Source organism: Salvia hispanica, chromosome 1, assembly GCF_023119035.1.
Source record: "Salvia hispanica cultivar TCC Black 2014 chromosome 1, UniMelb_Shisp_WGS_1.0, whole genome shotgun sequence".
NCBI lineage: Eukaryota > Viridiplantae > Streptophyta > Magnoliopsida > Lamiales > Lamiaceae > Salvia > Salvia hispanica.
The window spans coordinates 35338801-35357878 of NC_062965.1; the positions used below are offsets into that span (position 1 = coordinate 35338801).

General features: G+C 32.9%; 3 protein-coding genes across 5 annotated transcripts; 1 reads left to right on the plus strand and 2 right to left on the minus strand.

The window, feature by feature from the left end:
• Nucleotides 1–477: 477 nt before the first annotated feature.
• LOC125222845 lies at nucleotides 478–5844 on the minus strand. Its single transcript, XM_048125688.1, has 7 exons — nucleotides 5435–5844; nucleotides 4895–4994; nucleotides 3954–4019; nucleotides 3661–3775; nucleotides 3270–3352; nucleotides 2458–2519; nucleotides 478–875 (listed from the first exon to the last, which is right to left on the minus strand). Exons 1-7 carry the CDS (start codon nucleotides 5650–5652, stop codon nucleotides 764–766), a joined length of 756 nt encoding a protein of 251 aa, XP_047981645.1. The 5' UTR covers nucleotides 5653–5844; the 3' UTR covers nucleotides 478–763.
• Nucleotides 5845–9474: 3630 nt separating this feature from the next.
• On the minus strand, nucleotides 9475–14056 carry LOC125222852. 3 transcript variants are annotated; one of them, XM_048125714.1, is made up of 7 exons: nucleotides 13605–14055; nucleotides 12996–13095; nucleotides 12108–12173; nucleotides 11820–11934; nucleotides 11427–11509; nucleotides 10651–10712; nucleotides 9475–9922 (listed from the first exon to the last, which is right to left on the minus strand). In XM_048125714.1, exons 1-7 carry the CDS (start codon nucleotides 13805–13807, stop codon nucleotides 9901–9903), a joined length of 651 nt encoding a protein of 216 aa, XP_047981671.1. In that variant the 5' UTR covers nucleotides 13808–14055; the 3' UTR covers nucleotides 9475–9900. The 3 variants fall into 3 exon arrangements, with proteins under 3 accessions (XP_047981671.1, XP_047981657.1, XP_047981665.1); XM_048125700.1 differs by having other exon boundaries at nucleotides 9475–9909; nucleotides 13605–14050; XM_048125708.1 differs by lacking the exon at nucleotides 9475–9922 and adding an exon at nucleotides 9929–10537 and having other exon boundaries at nucleotides 13605–14056.
• A 1219-nt stretch (nucleotides 14057–15275) lies between these two features.
• LOC125218861 (peroxisomal membrane protein 13-like) lies at nucleotides 15276–17966 on the plus strand. The gene is made up of 5 exons (XM_048120644.1): nucleotides 15276–15413; nucleotides 15824–16060; nucleotides 16454–16782; nucleotides 17261–17353; nucleotides 17484–17966. Exons 1-5 carry the CDS (start codon nucleotides 15389–15391, stop codon nucleotides 17691–17693), a joined length of 894 nt encoding a protein of 297 aa, XP_047976601.1. The 5' UTR covers nucleotides 15276–15388; the 3' UTR covers nucleotides 17694–17966.
• The last annotated feature ends 1112 nt before the right edge of the window (nucleotides 17967–19078 follow it).

Genomic DNA, 19078 nt, shown 5'->3' on the forward strand with positions numbered 1-19078 from the left:
TTCGGGTCGGGTACGGGTACCCGCAATGTCGGGTACGGGGTACCCGACACGGGTATCGGATAATCCCGGTCTGTTGCGGGGCGGATATTGGAACAACAAATATAGCTAAAATCGGATACGGGTACCCGACATGTCGAATATGGGTACCCACGGGTAACCCGTTTCGCCACCCCTATCAAAAGTATATCAACAAGAAAATTGAGGAATATCGAGAAGTGTCAAAATTTTGAAGATCAAATCCCCAAAGAATTGTGAAGTTATTTTACTAAAACAATGAACTTTTTTTTCACCGGAAAACACACCCTTTTACAGGTCAAAAGGAGAACGACAACCAATCGTCCAGAGTTATAATCGACCGATTAATGGGCTAACCAAATCGGCTAACCAAATCGAACCTTCGATCGGCTCGAACAAATAGACGATATATTACACATAGTAGACGGACATGCACCAAATACTGAAATACAAACCAAAGGGTAGACTAGCAAAGATATAAAATTGATATAACTTTCTTGCCCAGAATTATTTACAACACTAAGATGATAGATAAAGAAACTGAAGCAAAAAAACAGAAATTTCAACCAAAAAAAAACACCACCACAAGGAACTGGTGATCATGAGAGGCCAGCCAAGCTCCGAGTAGCTGAATCTTCGACAAATTTTCCATTTAAACTGAGCTGACTGGCTGCAAACCAGATAGAGTCATGCCCCCCTGTTTGTTAGCAGCATTTCACAGTCGCTATATTTAGATGGCACAAGACAATCAAGATTTCTTAGGAAGGGGTGTTCGAGGGAGAATGGAGTTGGCTAGCTCTTCGTTTAGCTTGACTGGAAGTGGCGGCATCTGCTTCATTGATTCTGGCATGTCATCCAAGCTGCATAAAAATGTACCACATAAGATTTTAAGATGAACGTAAGTTTAGAACTCTAATATTTGCTATGGGAAAAAAAGATAGCAGAGCATAACGGAAAAGTGGGTCGATACCAAAAATATGCTAAATTAATTTCTATGAAGTCAAATAAATCTACCTTACAGTTGTAAAATAGCACTGATCATTTATACTTAATAGTATATGAAGACAGGATTACATGTAAAGATCAACAAATTTTGATATAACGACATAAAACGCCATTGATATTTCCAAACAAAGGAATAGAATGAATGAGAAAATGGGGCAAGTAAGATGCCACATTACTCAACCCTTATACCCCATTTTCTTTTTCTTCAAAACGAGTCACCAATTTGGAAACTGTTGAGATTATGCTCTTGCAAGTAGAAAAGGTTCATACAAACATTGATGAAAAGCAACTCAAATCCGAACCTCTAAGATGCTCTTGTTGTACTTGAAGGACAAGGGAGTAACAAGTAAGAAATTCCCAGATCTGGACTGAATATATTTTCCATCTGTGTTTCATTCTGGGGTTGCTTACCAAAGAATTCACCAGCTTTAACCCAAATTTGGGTTTAAACAATATTTTAAAGGGTTATTGGTCCTTCAAATCAAAAACTTTGACCAAAACTTGGTATCTTCCACGAACTTATGCAGTGCAGTGAATTTCACACGATTTGGAAAATTGGCGAAGTTTGGGAGAGATTTTAAAACTCAAGTAACGCACAAAACAACGTCATCTACACCCTTAAAAGCTACGTCGTTTCTTATGTTGACTGCTGTTCAACTACATAATCAAACATGCCACGTCAAAGTTACTTTAGGGAAAAATCAAATTCGTGGGAAATTCGCTACAAGATGTAAGTTCATGAAAGATTCAAGATAAAGTTTAAAGTTCGTGGGAAATACCAAATTTCGGCCAAAATTTGTAATATTAGGGACCATATCCCTATTTTAAAATATGTTTTAATAGTGAACATTTTAAACTGTAGCAAAATAAACAAGCCCAAAATTTTCTGATAGCTAGAGAAATTGTCACTGCATAATCTTTTCAATATCCAACAGTTTTATTCCTCCAGATTTCCAGCGAGCCTGGAAATGGAATCGTGTGCAGTATACTTATAGTTGCTGGAAAGCTGTGGGCATGTTTATTTTGCTAAAAAATGTGAGATTATTATTAAAATGTTTAGGATTTAGGGTTTAGGGTTTTTGAAGTCTGCCTAAAACCAAAATCAGGTCAAAGTTTATGTTTGGCAATTACCCTTCAGTTTATATACATCTGGAGTGACGTGGGGCCAACATTACACATGTTCATATAATTATTTATAAAAGGTAAAACTGTCCGCAGCGAATATTTCACAAATAAAAGAAAACATAAAAGGAACAAATGAATTAGGTGAAGCTGGGCTGTAAACTTTGACAACAACACCACATGAACAACACAAAAAGCCCAAACCCTATCGATGCAGCAAATATCAACACTACAATACATGGAAATTAAATCATGCTTTGGAAGGAATGTAAAGCTATATTAAAACATAAAAATAGTAGACTGCTTTGGACGTACTCATTTAGGATTGACAGGATATTAGCTCGAGCTTGGCAAAAGAGATTGATGTTCTCATTAATCTGCAAAAAAGATATGCAAACATGATATAATCAATATCAGTGTTCTAGGGAGTAGCTTTGTGCCATGTCATACCTAATGATAAAGTAGTCAAAATTTTAATCTATATACTTCAAATTAGAAAGGCTACGAATATAAATATGAACAAAGAAATGAAGAATAATGCATTAGTTAATTCAGCTACAGATTCAAAGCAATACAACTGACTTGACACAAAGATGGTCAAGCAAAACCAAGAGAATTCAATTGTCTAAATGCAAAAACGATTGTTATTATAGGACCTGGCATGCACAATTGGTTATTATTCTCATCCACTTATTTTCCCGTACATGGTATCTTTCTTCTTTCCAGATTTATAAATACATGTCCTTGGATGTTGAAGGGAAATTATGAGTATTGCATTGAACGGCATTTCCGAGGCTTTCCGTGAAGGAAAGAGGGCCTTCTTTTGAAAGAGTTATCTTTATTTTCAATACTATTTCACATTTTGTTTACTAAGTGTTTGACAAATTTCCATTTGCTTCTTTTCTCCAACAGCTGAAACTAGATGTCGTTGGCCGAGCCTCTATTTATGGAAAAATATCAAGCAAAGTAAACAGGATCATGGAGTTCCAATTATAAACTAGTCTACAATATTTCAACTAATATTTGATATCCACAAACAATTGGTGAAAAATGAATGCTTATTATATCAATCACGATTATATGACAAAAAGCTAGTTCAGTACTCAAGGTACTGAAGCCGCAAGTACCTTGCAAGCAGAAAAGTTGGTAGAAATTTGATCCAGGGCCTGAGCATTATGCTCAAGAAGTTGTCCAGCAGCACCACCGATAGCTGAAATTCACAAGTTCAAAGTGTCAAATTTGCATACATGTTAATGTTCAGAAAGAAAATCAATGTCATCAAGATCTAATAGGCATCAATCCTCATAAACAAATACAGAAAATATCACCGAATTTATGTGCTTTATGATCTTTCCACAAAACACACATTTGCTATACATGCCCGGAGCATCTAGTTGGCAGTAGGTAAATCAAAACCCAAGTAAGAAACAATTTTCAAATGATTCCATATTTAAACCTTTACTTTCTTTCTAGGGTATTAACTGAAACGTAAGGACATATGCTGCATGCACTACTGACCATTAAATGGGATTCCATCATCACTGTCAACTGACATCACTGACTGAGCATAGGCAGGGCCATTGGTGCGGTTTGCTACTTGAGATGATTTCGGCAATGTATCTGAAACTTTATCCTGAAAATCCAAAATACAGCAATAATGGAGGAAAATATTAGTTAGACCAATTCGACATATTTACAGATAAGTTATATATAGATTGATTAATATCTATTAAAAGCTAATTATGTCAGCATCACAATCCAGGTAAGAAAGTCCCCTCAGTTTGGAAGATCATAACATGAACTGTTAGTACCTTTTTGTCTTTGTTTTTCCTTGATGAACCATTATCATCTTTCCTTCTCTTGCCATTCTCCTTTTTCTGAAGATCAGAAAACCAAAATTAGCATTAACATAAAACAGATCAATAAAAGTTGCTTCTTCTTTGTTCAACGTTACTTCTTGCTGTTCATCATCATCATCATAGATTACGCAAAATTTGAAATAAAGGGCTATAATCATGTTAATTTAAATTTCATTTCTTCCAATAGACTCAAAAAATTTCATCAATTAATGGGAATTTATGTAGAACAGTCCCAATCAAATATACCTATAACTATACTACTGGTTATTGTTTTCATGGACACTAAACTCAACCGTGTAACCTCTATGCCCCAAACGTTTAGGGGAAATATATACCACCCCCTAAAAACTCTGCAACTTAATTCTTCTAGAAAAGCAAGGCATCATAAACGGCATTATAATATTGAAGTATATAATGTATTGATATTATCAATGTTACAAGAAGGCAGAGATGATATTTATAAGAGACATACTTTTGCCTTTCAGAGAGGGAAGCAAAGAAATTTCGATTACTTAGAATATCAATAACTATAACTTCTGTATTTCAAAAAATTTATTCGTTTCTGTGGCAGGAAAACATTGTGGTCATCACGTAATAAAGTGGCACATGTTATCTTTATCATAGAAAAAGTTGCATACTACGATCACAGTTGTACTATGTCCTTAGTTCTCCCCATGCCCCCATCTGTTATCTCCAGTTCCATTGTAATCATTGCATTTCAAAGACAAACCATGAATTTACATTTACATTGGCATTTAGAAGCAGATGGAACTTCACAATCCAGCATTTCTTATCCCATAAAATTCTTCTGAAAGTCGTATCCTAGAAACTTTAGTAGCAAAACGTGATAAATAAAACACAAAAAGTGAAAATTGAAGAAAATGTTATCTCACACTCATCCATCTGCAACGTAATGCAACATCCCGAACTGTCTTATCTTGTAGTGCTTTAGCAATTATTGCATACCGGACAACAGTTGTTTCTGAGGCATATCTGCAAAAGGTAAGGCAAAAAAAATAAAAACAATGCAGGTCAAGATATGGCTTCACACCCAACCCAATGTAGGTAAGAGATTTCCTCTTTTGGCAAAAATTATTCCTTTTAGTTTTTAAACAGGAGTATTAGTGAAAACAACACTAGCAGTAAGTAAGGGAATCAAAAAACCAATCGCCAAATATGCAGTTCCACATAACATCAATACCATCATTTAAACAGATGAAAAACGGTAGAAAAAATTCAAGGACAAGAAATTACTATGCTGAACCAAACCATACCAACAATCCACATTCTCACATCCGAAACTATTCCGAGCAACAAAAATTAAATTCAAATAAACCCTACCATAATCCGAACAAGAATCTAAAACACACACAGCACACATTCATGATTTGGAACACAAATAAACCACAGCATCTCAACTCAATTAAACTAACTTTGCCAACAAATCTTCGAGCTTAGACTGTTCCTCTGTGGTCCAATCAAGGGATAAACCAGGATTGTGGCGGAGCCCTCTCTGGTTCGGCTTTACCGCCGAATTCTCCTTGGCCGACGCCCCGCCGCCGTTGGCCTTATCTGATGTGACGCGCTTACTATTACCGGAATTAGCGCCGTTACTATTCGCAGGAGCTGAAGGATTCGCACTCGCAGCCATATAATTACAAAAAATTGTATGAAATCCAACGCAATCAATAGCAGCTCTGAACTGAAATTGACAGCAATTTGGATAAAAGCCTGAATAGGTATCCCGGGAAAGGAGGAATAAATTAATGAGCAATTATAAAGCAGATAAGCATGGACGGCAGGAGTCGAGAATCCGTTCAGATCGGCGGTTACTTTTTGGAATATAAAATTGGCTGATTTTCTTTACTACTCCTATTTGGAGTATCACAATGCACGAATACGATATTTTCAATTTATTAATTTTAGCCTGTAAATTAATTAAATAAAATTAAAAATAAGATCATCATATGGACAAAATGAATAACAAATTTTAGCTACATGAGGATTAAAAATATAATACATTTGAAACAATTAATCACAAATTATAAAACATAAGTTATATATATAAAAAAATATCAAAATCATCTATAACTACATTGATCACATTAAAATTCATATACTATCCATTCCACAACTAATATCAATCCTACATTATTAGATATTAAAATTAGTAGATGGGATTAAAGTTTACAAATTTCAATAAATAACAGATAAAATATCAACAAAAAGAGTCAAATAATCAATCTGTTATAACATAAAAAGCTTCATGATTTTTTTTATATTAACATAGTAGTATATTACAAATATTAACACATTGACATTAGAATCTCAGCACAAGTAACCGAATATATCAATACAGTTTTATTGATATTGTACATGCATTATGTTGAAATTATTTGATGCATTTATTGATATAAATATGTTTATCAACATATATGAAAATTAAAATCTAAATTATAAAATTTCATCATCCGATCGTCGTCGAAACATATGCAAGTGAAATCTTATTAGAATCCTTATGAAATCACCTTTAATTTGTTCATTTTTTACGAAAAATTAATTTAAATCGAGAGAATTACGTAAATGTAAAGTTTTAAGATAATTTTGAGGAGAGAGAAAGTGGTTAGTTTTAACTATGATATATGAATTGACATTAATATCCTTTAAGTTTATTTAATATTTTTTTTGTAATTTAAAATATATTTTATTTGACGTTATTTAATCATTATACTTTTTAATCTAATGAAAAAGATTTAGTCTTAATTTGAGAATGCTAATTAATTAACAATTGATGAAAATCATGTTAAAATAATAATTAAAAAATAAATACTCGGTAATGCATAAAGTGATTGACAATAAGAGGTGATTGTGAATTTAGGGTATGCTATCAAAAAACATACTAGTATATTAAACAAAAATAAATAATGTCAATCACAAAACAGTTATCAAAAATCATACCAGTATATTAAACAAAAATAAATAATCTCAATCACAAAACAGTTGAGTAAGCAAATAAAAAGTGTATATCAAACATTATTAATATACAAACACGAAAAAGAATAAAAAAAACACACGATCCACATATACTGACAAAGAGTCCTATTAACCACAAATCCACCCTTAAAGACCGAACTAGAGACTAAATTAAGGCCACTCATTTTTCTTAATCTTATGGTTATGATTAACTTACAATTAATTTAATATTTTATTAAATAAAAACGTTTTTTTTTTAAATTAATATTTTTTAATTTTTTAATTTTTTTTTACATTTTTTTTTATTCGATAAAAACTTGCTGGAGTAAATAATGAACTATATTCACTACATAATGAACTAAATGAATGTATGTTATGAACTTATTACTTCATTCAGTCGTGCTATTACTTCATTCCGTTAGTTTATTAGTACTTCATTTATTCATACTATTACTTCATTCTATTAGTTTATTACTTCATTCCGTTAGTTTATTACTTCATTCAGTCATGCTATTACTTCATTCCATTAGTTTATTACTTCATAATGTGTTATGACATAATTATCTTTCAGTTGGGTTTAGGGTTACTACTTCATTCCGTTAGTTTATCACTTCATTCAGTCATGTTATTACTTCATTTCGTTAGTTTATTACTTCATTCAGTCATGTTATTACTTCATTCTATTAGTTTATTACTTCATTCCGTTAGTTTATTACTTCATACAGTCATGCTATTACTTCATTCCGTTAGTTTATTACTTCATGCAGTTATGTTATTACTTCATTTAATTAGTTTAGTACTTCATTTAGTTAGTTTAGTACTTCATTTCATTAGTTTATTACTTCGTAATGTGTTATGACATAATTATCTTTCAGTTGAAGTAAATTCATTATATAATGAATGCGAAAAATTACTTCATAACATACATTCATTTCGTTCATTATGTAGTGAATATAGTTCATTATTTACTCCAGCAAGTTTTTATCAAATAAAAAAAAATTTAAAATAAAAAAAAATTATAAAAATTATAAAAAAGAATTAATTTTTTTTAAAATTTAAAATTTTTTAAAAAAAATTAAAAACGTTTTTATTTAATAAAATATTAAATTAATTCTAAATTAATCATAATCATTAAATTATTTTAAAAAATTTTAAAAATTTAAAAAAAATAAATTAAAAACGTTTTTATTTAATAAAATATTAAATTAATTCTAAATTAATCATAATCATTAGATTAAGAAAAATGAGTGGCCCAAATTTGGTGTCTAGTTCGGCCTTTAAAAAGAATTCGACATTGATCACAACTCTATTGACAAATATCGATATAATTAACGGAATCGATTAAAAATAGTTCCATGGTGTCAACTGTCAACCTTTCTCCCTTTATTAAAAAAAATATCAAGCTTGAGTTTTATGAGATAAATAAATAGGAATATGTGATATTAACCTTTCATAATGTTATATTTATTGGCGAAAAAAAGGAACCATAAAACTCTTCTAAAATCTTTCACATTTTCCCTTTAGGATAAAAAAATAATACTACTTTCTCAAATTTCCCAAAATTAAAACCTACATATCACACACCTTATGATGAACGGCTGATTGCCTTCTTTTGCATATCAAGAGTTGTTACCATTTGGCATTAATTTGAGGAATTAGTGTATGAATGTCTTAATTGCATGGATTATCGAAACCCCTCCCCCTCTCTTTTATAAAATGAGACATGATTTTGTGCATGATATATAAATTGAACGGTTATAAAAATTTAATGGAATTAAAATATTACCATGGAATATGTACTTGTCATATTTACTTTTATTCTTCTTTTTTATTTATTAAAAATGGCAGTTTACTGAACCAATGATAAACTTAATTTGAGGCTAAAATGTGTTTGCGATGAAAAGAAGGCTAACAATTGAAAAACACGATATGAACTGATTTGAGGCTAAAATAGAGTTGATTCAATAACTAGTGAAAGACTAATACTTACGGAGGTGTTCGGTTGGCAAGACTAAATCTCATGATTAAATATGTATCATGTTTGGCTCATAAGATTAACCCCTCAACTTAATCCTAGATGGATAGTCTCATGATAATTAGTCATAGACTTCCCCCTCCAACTAAAATAATCTCACAACTTAATCCTAGATGGATAGTCTCATGATTATTAGTCATGACAACCGAACGCCACCATAGTAGTAAAACAATACTTTCTATTGATTTCACATATGAATATGTAATCACGTACAAATAGACGATATATTACACTTAAGAGGGTGTTCGGTTTGCATGATTGTATCTCGTATTAAATATGTAATGTGTTTGGTTCATGAGATAACTCAATCCTACATGGATAATCATGAGATAATTAGTCATAGCTAACTCCATATGACCAAAATAATCTCACAACTCAATCCTAAATTATACCTTAGTATTATTTTATTTAGGAAACCAAACACCACCTCAATAGACGCACGTGCACCAAATACACACCAAAGGATAGACTAGCAAAGATATAAAATTGATATTACTTTCTTGCCCACAATTATTTACAACACTAAGAATTAGAGTTCTATACTACTACCGACATTTCTTACATAAGATGATGGATAAAGCAACTGAAGCAAAAACACAGAAATTTCAACCAAAAAACAACAATACAAGGAACTGGTGATAACGAGAGGCCAACCAAGCTCCGAGTAGCTGAATCTTCGACAAATTTTCCATTTAACTAGAGCGTACTTGCTGCAAATCTGATCGAGTCATGGACCCCTGTTTTTTAGCAGCAACTCACAGTGTCTATCTCTAGGTGGCGCGAGACAATCAAGATTTCTTAGGAAGGGGTGTTCGCGGGAGAATGGAGTTGGCTAGCTCCTCATTTAGCTTGACAGGAAGTGGCGGCATCTGCTTCATTGATTCTGGCATGTCATCCAAGCTGCATAAAACACCTTTCAGATTCATTAGAATGTCTGAATTACGCAGGAGGAGGACTATCAGTAACCAGAGACATAACTCTTAGCAACTTCTATAATTCAACCGCAGCACATGGGATATTGTCTATAGATACATTCTTAATCTATGGAATGCAGAAACTTGACAATGAGGTTTCACCAAAAATGAATCGAATGAGATTATAAGATGGACATTAATTTAGAACTCAACAGTTAGATATGGGAAAAAAGATAGCATAGCATAACGGAAAAGTGGGTCCATACACAAGACTCAAAATAAGGAGAGCACAAGTTTTTTTCCTTCCAAAAATATGCTACATTAATTTCTATGAAGTCAATTCTACATTAAAGTTGTGAAATAGGATCATTTAACTGATGAGATCATTTATAGTATATCAAGACAGGATACATGTAAAGATCAGTAAATATTTGTATGACGACATAAAACAGCCATTAACATTTCCAAACAAAGGGATAGAATGAATGAGAAAATGAGCAAGTAAGATGCCACATTACTCTTCTTCCCTTATACCCCATTTTCTTTTTCTTCAAAATGGGGCAAGTACATCACTCGCCAACAACACCACACGCACAACACAAAATGCACAAAGCCTGTTTATGCAGCAAATATCAACTCTACAATACATGGAAATTAAATCATGCTTTGGAAGGAATGTAAAGCTATATTAAAACATAAAATGAGTAGTAGACTGATTCGGACATACTCATTTAAGATTGAAACGATATTAGCTCGAGCTTGACAAAAGAGATTGATGTTCTCATGAATCTGCAAAAAAAGATATGCAAACATGATATAATCAATATTAGCGTTCTATGGAGAAGCTTTGTGCCATGTAATAACTAATGATAAAGTAGTAAAAATTTTAATATATACAGTACTTCAAATTAGAAATATGAACAAAGAAATGAAGAATAATATGAGTATTGCACAACTGACTTGACACAAAGATGATCTTGCAAAACCAAGAGAATAAATGTTCTAAATGCAAAAAGGTTTGTTATTATAGTACCTGGGATGCAAAATTGGTTATTATTCTTACCCACTTATTTTTCAGTAGATGGCGTATTCTTCTTTCTACATTTATAAATACATATCCTTTGATGTTGAAGGGAAAATTACAAGTATAGTATTGAACAGTTTTGCCGAGACTTTCCGTGATGGAAAGAGGACCTTCTTTTGAACGAGTTATCTTTATTTTCAATACTATTTCACATTTTGTTTACTAAGTGTTTGACAAACTTCCATCTGCTTCTTTTCTCCAACAGCTGAAACTAGATATCATTGGCTGAGCATCCATTTATGGAAATATATCAAGCAAAGTAAACAGGATCATGGATTTCCAATTATAAACTAGTCTACAATATTTCAACTAATATTTGATATCCACTGACTATAGGTGGAAAATGAATGCTTATTGTATCAATCATGATTATATGACAAAAGCTAGTTCAGTGCTCAAGGTACTGAAGCTGCAAGTACCTTGCAAGCAGAAAAGTTGGTAGAAATTTGATCCAGGGCCTGAGCGTTACTCTCAAGAAGTTGTCCAGCAGCACCACCGATAGCTGAAATTCACAAGTTCAAAGTGTCAAATTTGCATATATGTAAATGTTCATAAAGAAAAATCAATGTCATCAAGAACTAATAGGCATCAATCTTCATAAACAAATACAGAAAATATCACTGAATTTATATGCATTATGATCTTTCCACAAAGCACACATTTGCTATACATGCCCGGAGCATCTAGTTGTGCAGTAGGTAAATCAAAACCCAAGTAAGAAACAATTTTCAAATGATTCTATATTTAAACCTTTATTTTATTTCTAGGATATTAATTGAAACGTAAGGGCATATGCTGCATGCACTACTAACCACTAAATGGGATTCCGTCATCACTGTCCACTGACATCACTGACTGAGCATAGGCAGGGCCATTGGTGAGGTTTGCTACTTGAGATGATTTTGGCAATGTATCTGAAACTTTATCCTGAAAATCCAAAATGTAGCAATAATGGAGGAAACTATTAGTTAGATCACTTGAACAGATTTACAGATAAGTTATAGATTAATGTCTATTAAAAGCTGATTATGTCAACATCACAGTCCAGGTAAGAAAGTCCCCTCAGTTTGGAAGATCATAACATGAATTGTCCTTAGTACCTTTTTGTCTTTATTTTTCCTTGATGAACCATTATCATCTTTCCTTCTCTTGCCATTCTCCTTTTTCTGCAGATCAGAAAACCACAATTAGCATTAACATAAAGCAGATCTATAAAAGTTTCCTCTTCTTTGTTCAACATTACTTCTTGCTGTTCATCATCACCATCATAGATTACGCAAAAATTGAAAAAAGGAGATTCTACAATCATGTTAATTTAAATTTTATTTCTTCCAATAGACTCAAAAATTTTCACGAATTAATGGGAACTTTATGTAGAACAGTCACCATCACATATAGCTATAACTTTACGACTGGTTATTTTTTCCATCAACACTAATTCAACCGTGAAGCCTCTAGTTGGCATTGCCCCAAACATTTATGGGAAATATATCACCACCCCCTAAAAACTCTGCAACTTAATTCTTCTAGAAAAGCAAGGTCATCATAAACGACGAATTGAAGTATATAATGTATTGATAATATTGTAAATGTTACAAGAAGGCAGAGATCACATTTATAAGAGACATACTTTTTCCTTTCAGAGGAGCTTATGCAGTGAATAGCTCAGAATTTCAACTAAGTAGGGAAGCAAAGAAAGTGATTACTTAGAATATCAAAAACTACTCAAAAAATATATTTGTTTCTGTGGCAGGAAAACATTGTGGTCATCACCTAACAAAGTGGTTACATGTTATCTATAGTAATTATTGCATTTCAAAGAAAAACCATGAATTCACATTTACATTGACATTTAGAAGCAGATGGAACTTCACAATCCTACATTTGTTATACCATAAAATTGTTTAAAGTCATATCCTAGAAACTTTAGTAGCAAAACATGATAAATAAAACACAAAAAGTGAAAATTGAAGGAAGTGATATCTCACACTCATCCATCTGCAACGTAATGCAACATCCCGAACTGTCTTATCCCGTAGTGCTTGAGCAATTAGTGCATACCGGGCAACAGTTGTTTCTGAGGCATATCTGCAAAAGGTAAAGATAAACATAAAAACAATGCACGTCAATATATGGCTTCAATATTCCTTATTGGGACGTCCCAACAATGTAAGTGATAGATTTTCTCTCTTTCACTTATCTACTTTATTCTACTCTCCACTTAATTCACTAAGAAATGCTGGATACAGATTCATAGTTTTAACTTTAGTAAAGAAAATTAATGTGCAAGAGAATCAACTCAATATCTAAGGGAATCAAAAAACCAATCACCAAATATGCACTTCCTCATAAATGGCACAATCGGTAGAAAAAATTCAAGGACAAGAAACTACTATGCTGAACCAAACCATACCAACAATCCACATTCTCACATCCGAAACTATTCCGATCCAACAAATATTCAAATAAACCCTACCATAATCCGAACAAGAATCCAACAGCCAGTAACCACGCATCCAAAACACACAGCACATATTCAAGATTTCGAATACAATTAAACTACAGCATCTCAATAAATAAAAAGAAAAAAAACTAACTTTGCCAGCAAATCTTCGAGCTTAGACTGTTCCTCAGTGGTCCAATCAAGGGATAAACCAGGATTGTGGCGGAGCCCTCTCTGGTTGGGCTCTAGCGCGGAATTCTCCTTGGCCGACGCCCCGCCGCCGTTGGCCTTGTCCGATGTGGCGGAATTAGCGCCGTTGCTATTCGCAGGAGGTGAAGGATTAGCACTGGCAGCCATAAAATTACAAAACTTGTATAAAATCAAACGCAATAGCAGCTCTGAACTGAACTTGACAGCAATTTGGATAAAAACAGGAATAAATTAATAACTATATATATAAACTAGGGAAATTGCAATCAGATAAGCATGGACGGCGCGAGAATCCGTTCAGATCGGCGGTTAGGAATATAAAATTGGCTGATTTTTCCATATTAATATTTGCGGCATAAAAAGGGGGATCTATGCGAGATTAGACGCTTCCTTAAAAAACTTTTCGAATTCTTATAAAATTGAGTTTGATGAAGTTTTATAATTTAATAAATAATATTATCCTTATCAAATCCAATAAAGTTGAATAAATATATGAGCACGCGGAGATTAGCGAAAAGAGCACGCGCGATAACATCTTCATTTTTTAATCTATTTTAATTTTTACATGTCTTGATTAGGAAAAATGAATCTATTTTTTATTAAATAAAAATAATAATTGAAAGTTTATTTTTGTTCTATTCCTATGACAATTTTATGATTTTGCAAACAATATACTATTAATTAATTGCTTCGAGTTCTTAACATTAAGAATAATTTCATAAATATAGCATGCAAAATACTTATATAATTTTGATTTTTAAATTATGATTCATAAGAAGTTATAAATAGAGTAAAAATCTTGATTATTTATTAATTAAAACAAAATAAATTAATAATTTTATAAATCATGAAAGATTTTAAAATTGATATACAAAAACTTAATTTGACGATAATGTAGCAATTTATAGCCAAATATCCTTTATTAATTTATATTTATAACATAGAAGACTTATTTATTAACATATATCGTATTTTATATGATGAAAAGGATAATACACTTGCTTTGGTCCATCAAATATTACGTATTATTTAATGAAAAAGGAAAATTTGGTCCCATCAATTATGGATTCTTATTTGTATGGTTAATAACAAAATAGATTACTTATTAATGCATTAACCTATTCTATAATGTAAAAAAAAATACACTTGTTACGTACTTTTGGTCCCATCAATTATGGAAGTAGTAGATCATTTCCAATTTCAATCAATACATTATTGAAGTCTTAAAAGTTTAGACTTAGAATTTCAACTAATTCATTATTCAAGTCCAAATAAATTCAAATATACCAATGAGTCGGAGCGTAGTTAGCAGCGTGGAGTTATGGTGACCATGAGGTCACGGATTCAAACCCTGTCACTTGTTGGGAGACTTTCGACCTTAATCTACAAGTCCAGTTGAGCAGGATTAGTCGGATTCTGCCAAAAGACGAGTTTGATACATATAATTAAAAAAAACAAAATTCAAATATTCAGTCAAAAATAATAATTGGGCTGCGGTGGCCCGTTAAGATGAACAATGGGCTCCACCATTTTCTTCACCGCGTCTCATGAAACTCGTGGAATAATTGAAGGGCAAACCCGTCATTTACCCTTTCAGCGAAATTTCTTGGGCTGTGCAAAGAAAAATCAGATAAACATCCAGCTCTGTTACTCTTGTCCGATCATTTTATCACCTCTCTCTCTCTCCCCCTCTTCTCCTCAATTTTAGGGTCGAGGACCCTCTCGTTAATGGAGAATAACGCCCAAGCGGCAGGTATCTCCGCTGAATTTGGCTAATTCCATCGACTTTAGCTCCCCTCTCGTCGATTTTTATGTATTTCTATGCGTATTTTGCTATTTGCGTAATTTGATTTATTTTTTTAGTTGTTAGGATTAGCAATTGAATTGAATTCTTGACGATTATAAATCCCTAGAATTTTCCGCAATCTTGTGTTGATTGAACTGCTGCTTAGCGCCTTTCAATTATGCAGCATGATCGAACATGGCAAAAAAATTCTTCGTATTTTATGATTTCAATTGATCTAGGGCTTTTGTTGTATCTTCATCCAGCTCTATCCTTCAAGCCGTGATTTCTCCTAGTATAAAGGAATTTAGGGAATTTGGCGAATAGAGTAAATTCTGTCATAGATCACCTGTGTATAACGTGGCTAAATTCTGGTGCAGGTAGTGGTCCTCCTCCAAAGCCATGGGAAAGAGCAGGATCTTCTTCTGGACCTGCACCGTTTAGGCCAGCCTCTGCTGGAAATACGAGCGAAGTCGTAGAAGCTTCTGGGACGGCTCAACCTGGTGAAGTTGTTTCGACAAATACAAATGTTAACAGAAATACAGTTAATTCAGTCGGACGTCCAGTCCCTGCCAGGCCTTGGGAGCAACAACAGACATATGGGAGCACTTATGGAGGTACCAATTAATTCTTCTTTTCAAAGGAGCAGAACCATAGCTATATTGGTACCGATTATTTCTTCTTTTTGAGTGAAATCTAGATGAAACTGCAGTCTCTGTATCAAGATCATTAGACAACCTATAGTATTTTGACAAATTATAGCATCTACATGATAACATGGTCACATTGATTAAAAGGAAAAACTGCCGGTATGATACACAGACTGACTTAAGGAGAACTGGAGAAGGAATCTGAAATATAAACTAAACTTATTCATGAAATATAGGTGCTCAAACGCAACATATGATAGTTGTCTAGGCCATAAATATGTGTATGTGCATTTAATTTCTAGTGTGATGTATGTTTCCATTTAATTATGCTTCTCGGTGATAACATTTTCCCTTATTTAGGTTATGGTACGGGTGTGAACTCTGGATATGGAGGTGGGATGTATGGTTCTTCATATGGGGGACTTGGAGGGGGTATGGGTATTGGTGGTGGGATGTATGGGAATAGTATGTATAGAGGGGGTTACAGTGGACTTTATGGGGGCAGTAGCATGTATGGTGGAGGCATGTATGGCGGAGGAATGTATGGTGGTGGTTTAGGGGGCGGTTTGGGAGGTCCCATGGGGGGATATGGAATGGGCATGGGGGGGCCTTATGGTGAGCAGGATCCAAACAATCCATATGGACAACCTTCTCAACCACCAGGTTTCTGGATTTCGCTAATGCGAGTGGTGAGCTAAAAGCATCCTTTGTCTTTCTTTCTTTTCAATGTTAGTTCAGAATGATTGTATATCATATGATTTATATCGTAGTTGGCCAAACTGATTCTTACATATTCAATGATAGTTAAAGAAACAATGTGTTATGAATATACCCTATGTTGTATTCCTGCGGTTTGCAATCTATTCGTGTCACTTGATTTCCAATGCTAAACCCCATTCCAAAAATTAAAGAACTCATCACGCTGGACATTCTATGAGTAGCATGAAAAGCCACACAATTCGAATGAAGCATTGTTGAACGTTCCTTTTTATGCACATCAACCTCTGAGCTAACTCAAGCAACAATTCCATTGATATGCAGCTGTTTGTATAATCCCCTGCTTATGAAAACATTGAGTTTTTCTTAATTAATTCTAGCAGCTTTTTTCGCTCATGTCTCACTAGTTACCTGTCTGAACTTTATGCTTAATTTTCTTGACAATGGCAGATGCAAGGAGTAGTTAATTTCTTTGGGAGGGTGGCAATTCTGATTGACCAGAATACTCAAGCTTTCCATATGTTCATGTCTGCCCTTCTTCAGGTATCTTTCCACTCGTGTCCACTTCAGTTTCTAAAATTGCGTGAGAGAAAAAATGAATTCGATAGTAGTAATATCGTTATTTTGAGTGCAAAATGTGTTCCCACGCATTAAATCCCCGATGGTTCTGCAGCTATTTGATAGGTCTGGAATGCTCTATGGAGAGCTTGCAAGATTTGTTCTTAGAATATTAGGAGTCCGAACAAAACCCAAGAGAGTCCACCCACCAGGTGCTGAAGGTTTACCAGGACCTCACAACATGCCGGGAAATCAGAACTACATCGAGGGCCCCAAGGCCGCACCAAGTGGTGGTTGGGATAACGTATGGGGTGATGCTAGGTAATGCATCTATGCAAGTATACAAAGTTGTGGAGTAAAATTCTCTCCCATAAAGACACTGTTCAGTTTCTAAAGCTGCATCTCATATCTCAAGCTGTGGAGCCTGTTCAGTTTCTATAGTGATATCTGAAAATTTGTTTTTTCTTGACCATGTAACACTATTCAATTTCATTGTAATCAGATTGCTAGCAAATAATTGTATGCTTGAGTTCTGTTTGTGTCTGTTACATGTATGAAGTTTTTTTGGAGGGTTGATGTAACAAAAGTTGAAGATTCATGGCTCCTCTTCGATATGATTAGAGATAATTCTATCCCAACTAAACAACAAATAGTGTGAAACTGATGAAATAAAACAAGAAACTTATGAATTCTACTTTTAACTATGACAATATCATTTATTTGATTTGCAATTGTATATTTTTATAGTTAAAGAAACATTTTTCTTTAAAAAGTATTCCTTCCGTCTACCATTAAAAGTCCCATTGAGTTCGGTATGGATTTTAAGAAACATTAAGGAAGTTAGATAGAAAAAAGGTAGTGAAATGTGAGACTTATTTTTATATATTTTTATAATAAATTTTTTAAGAAATATTAAGGAAGTTAGATAGGAAAAGATAGTGAAATGTGAGATTTATTTTTATATTATAATTTTATAATAAAATATGAGTGAAATGAGTTAGTTGAATATGAGATTTATTTATTATTTTTATAAATTATAAAAATGAATCAGAATAAAACTAGTCAATACAGATATGAAGAGTATAGTTCTAGGTCTGTATTGAAGTGTGTCTCTTTTTATTAATATAAAGTTTATAATATGGTTCCACATAAATAACAAGTAATACCAAAAGATCAAATGAAATTTTCTGTTGACGTGTTATATTGTAAATTCTTTTGAGTTAATTGTTTGATAACAATTTTTAGGTCATTTTTTTTATCACATGGGCCTTATCCATCCGGTCGTTTAATTATTCGTGGGTCCAATCACTTGTTACCCAACTTGGATTACCTACAACTTTTCCTACTCCACCCCTCACAGACATTAGTAATGGGCTAAGCGGTTTTTTTACCTCATTCTCTATTTAAGATACAACACTCGCAATCATTCATATCTAACCGGCCATTACCTTCACTGTTCATCGATCTCACCATTTCATTTCTAAAATTAAAAAAATTAATTAACAAAAAATATTTGATTAATAAAACTTTAAAAAAATAAAAAATTATATTACAAATTTCTAATAATTATATAATTTAAAATTATAGTTAAAAATAAAAATATAAATGAAAAATTTTAGAGAGAAAAATGAGTGATTCGGTGTGGAAAAACTTTATGTGATGAGTATTTAATATTTATAGATGATTTTGGGAAGAATTGGAGGATAAGTT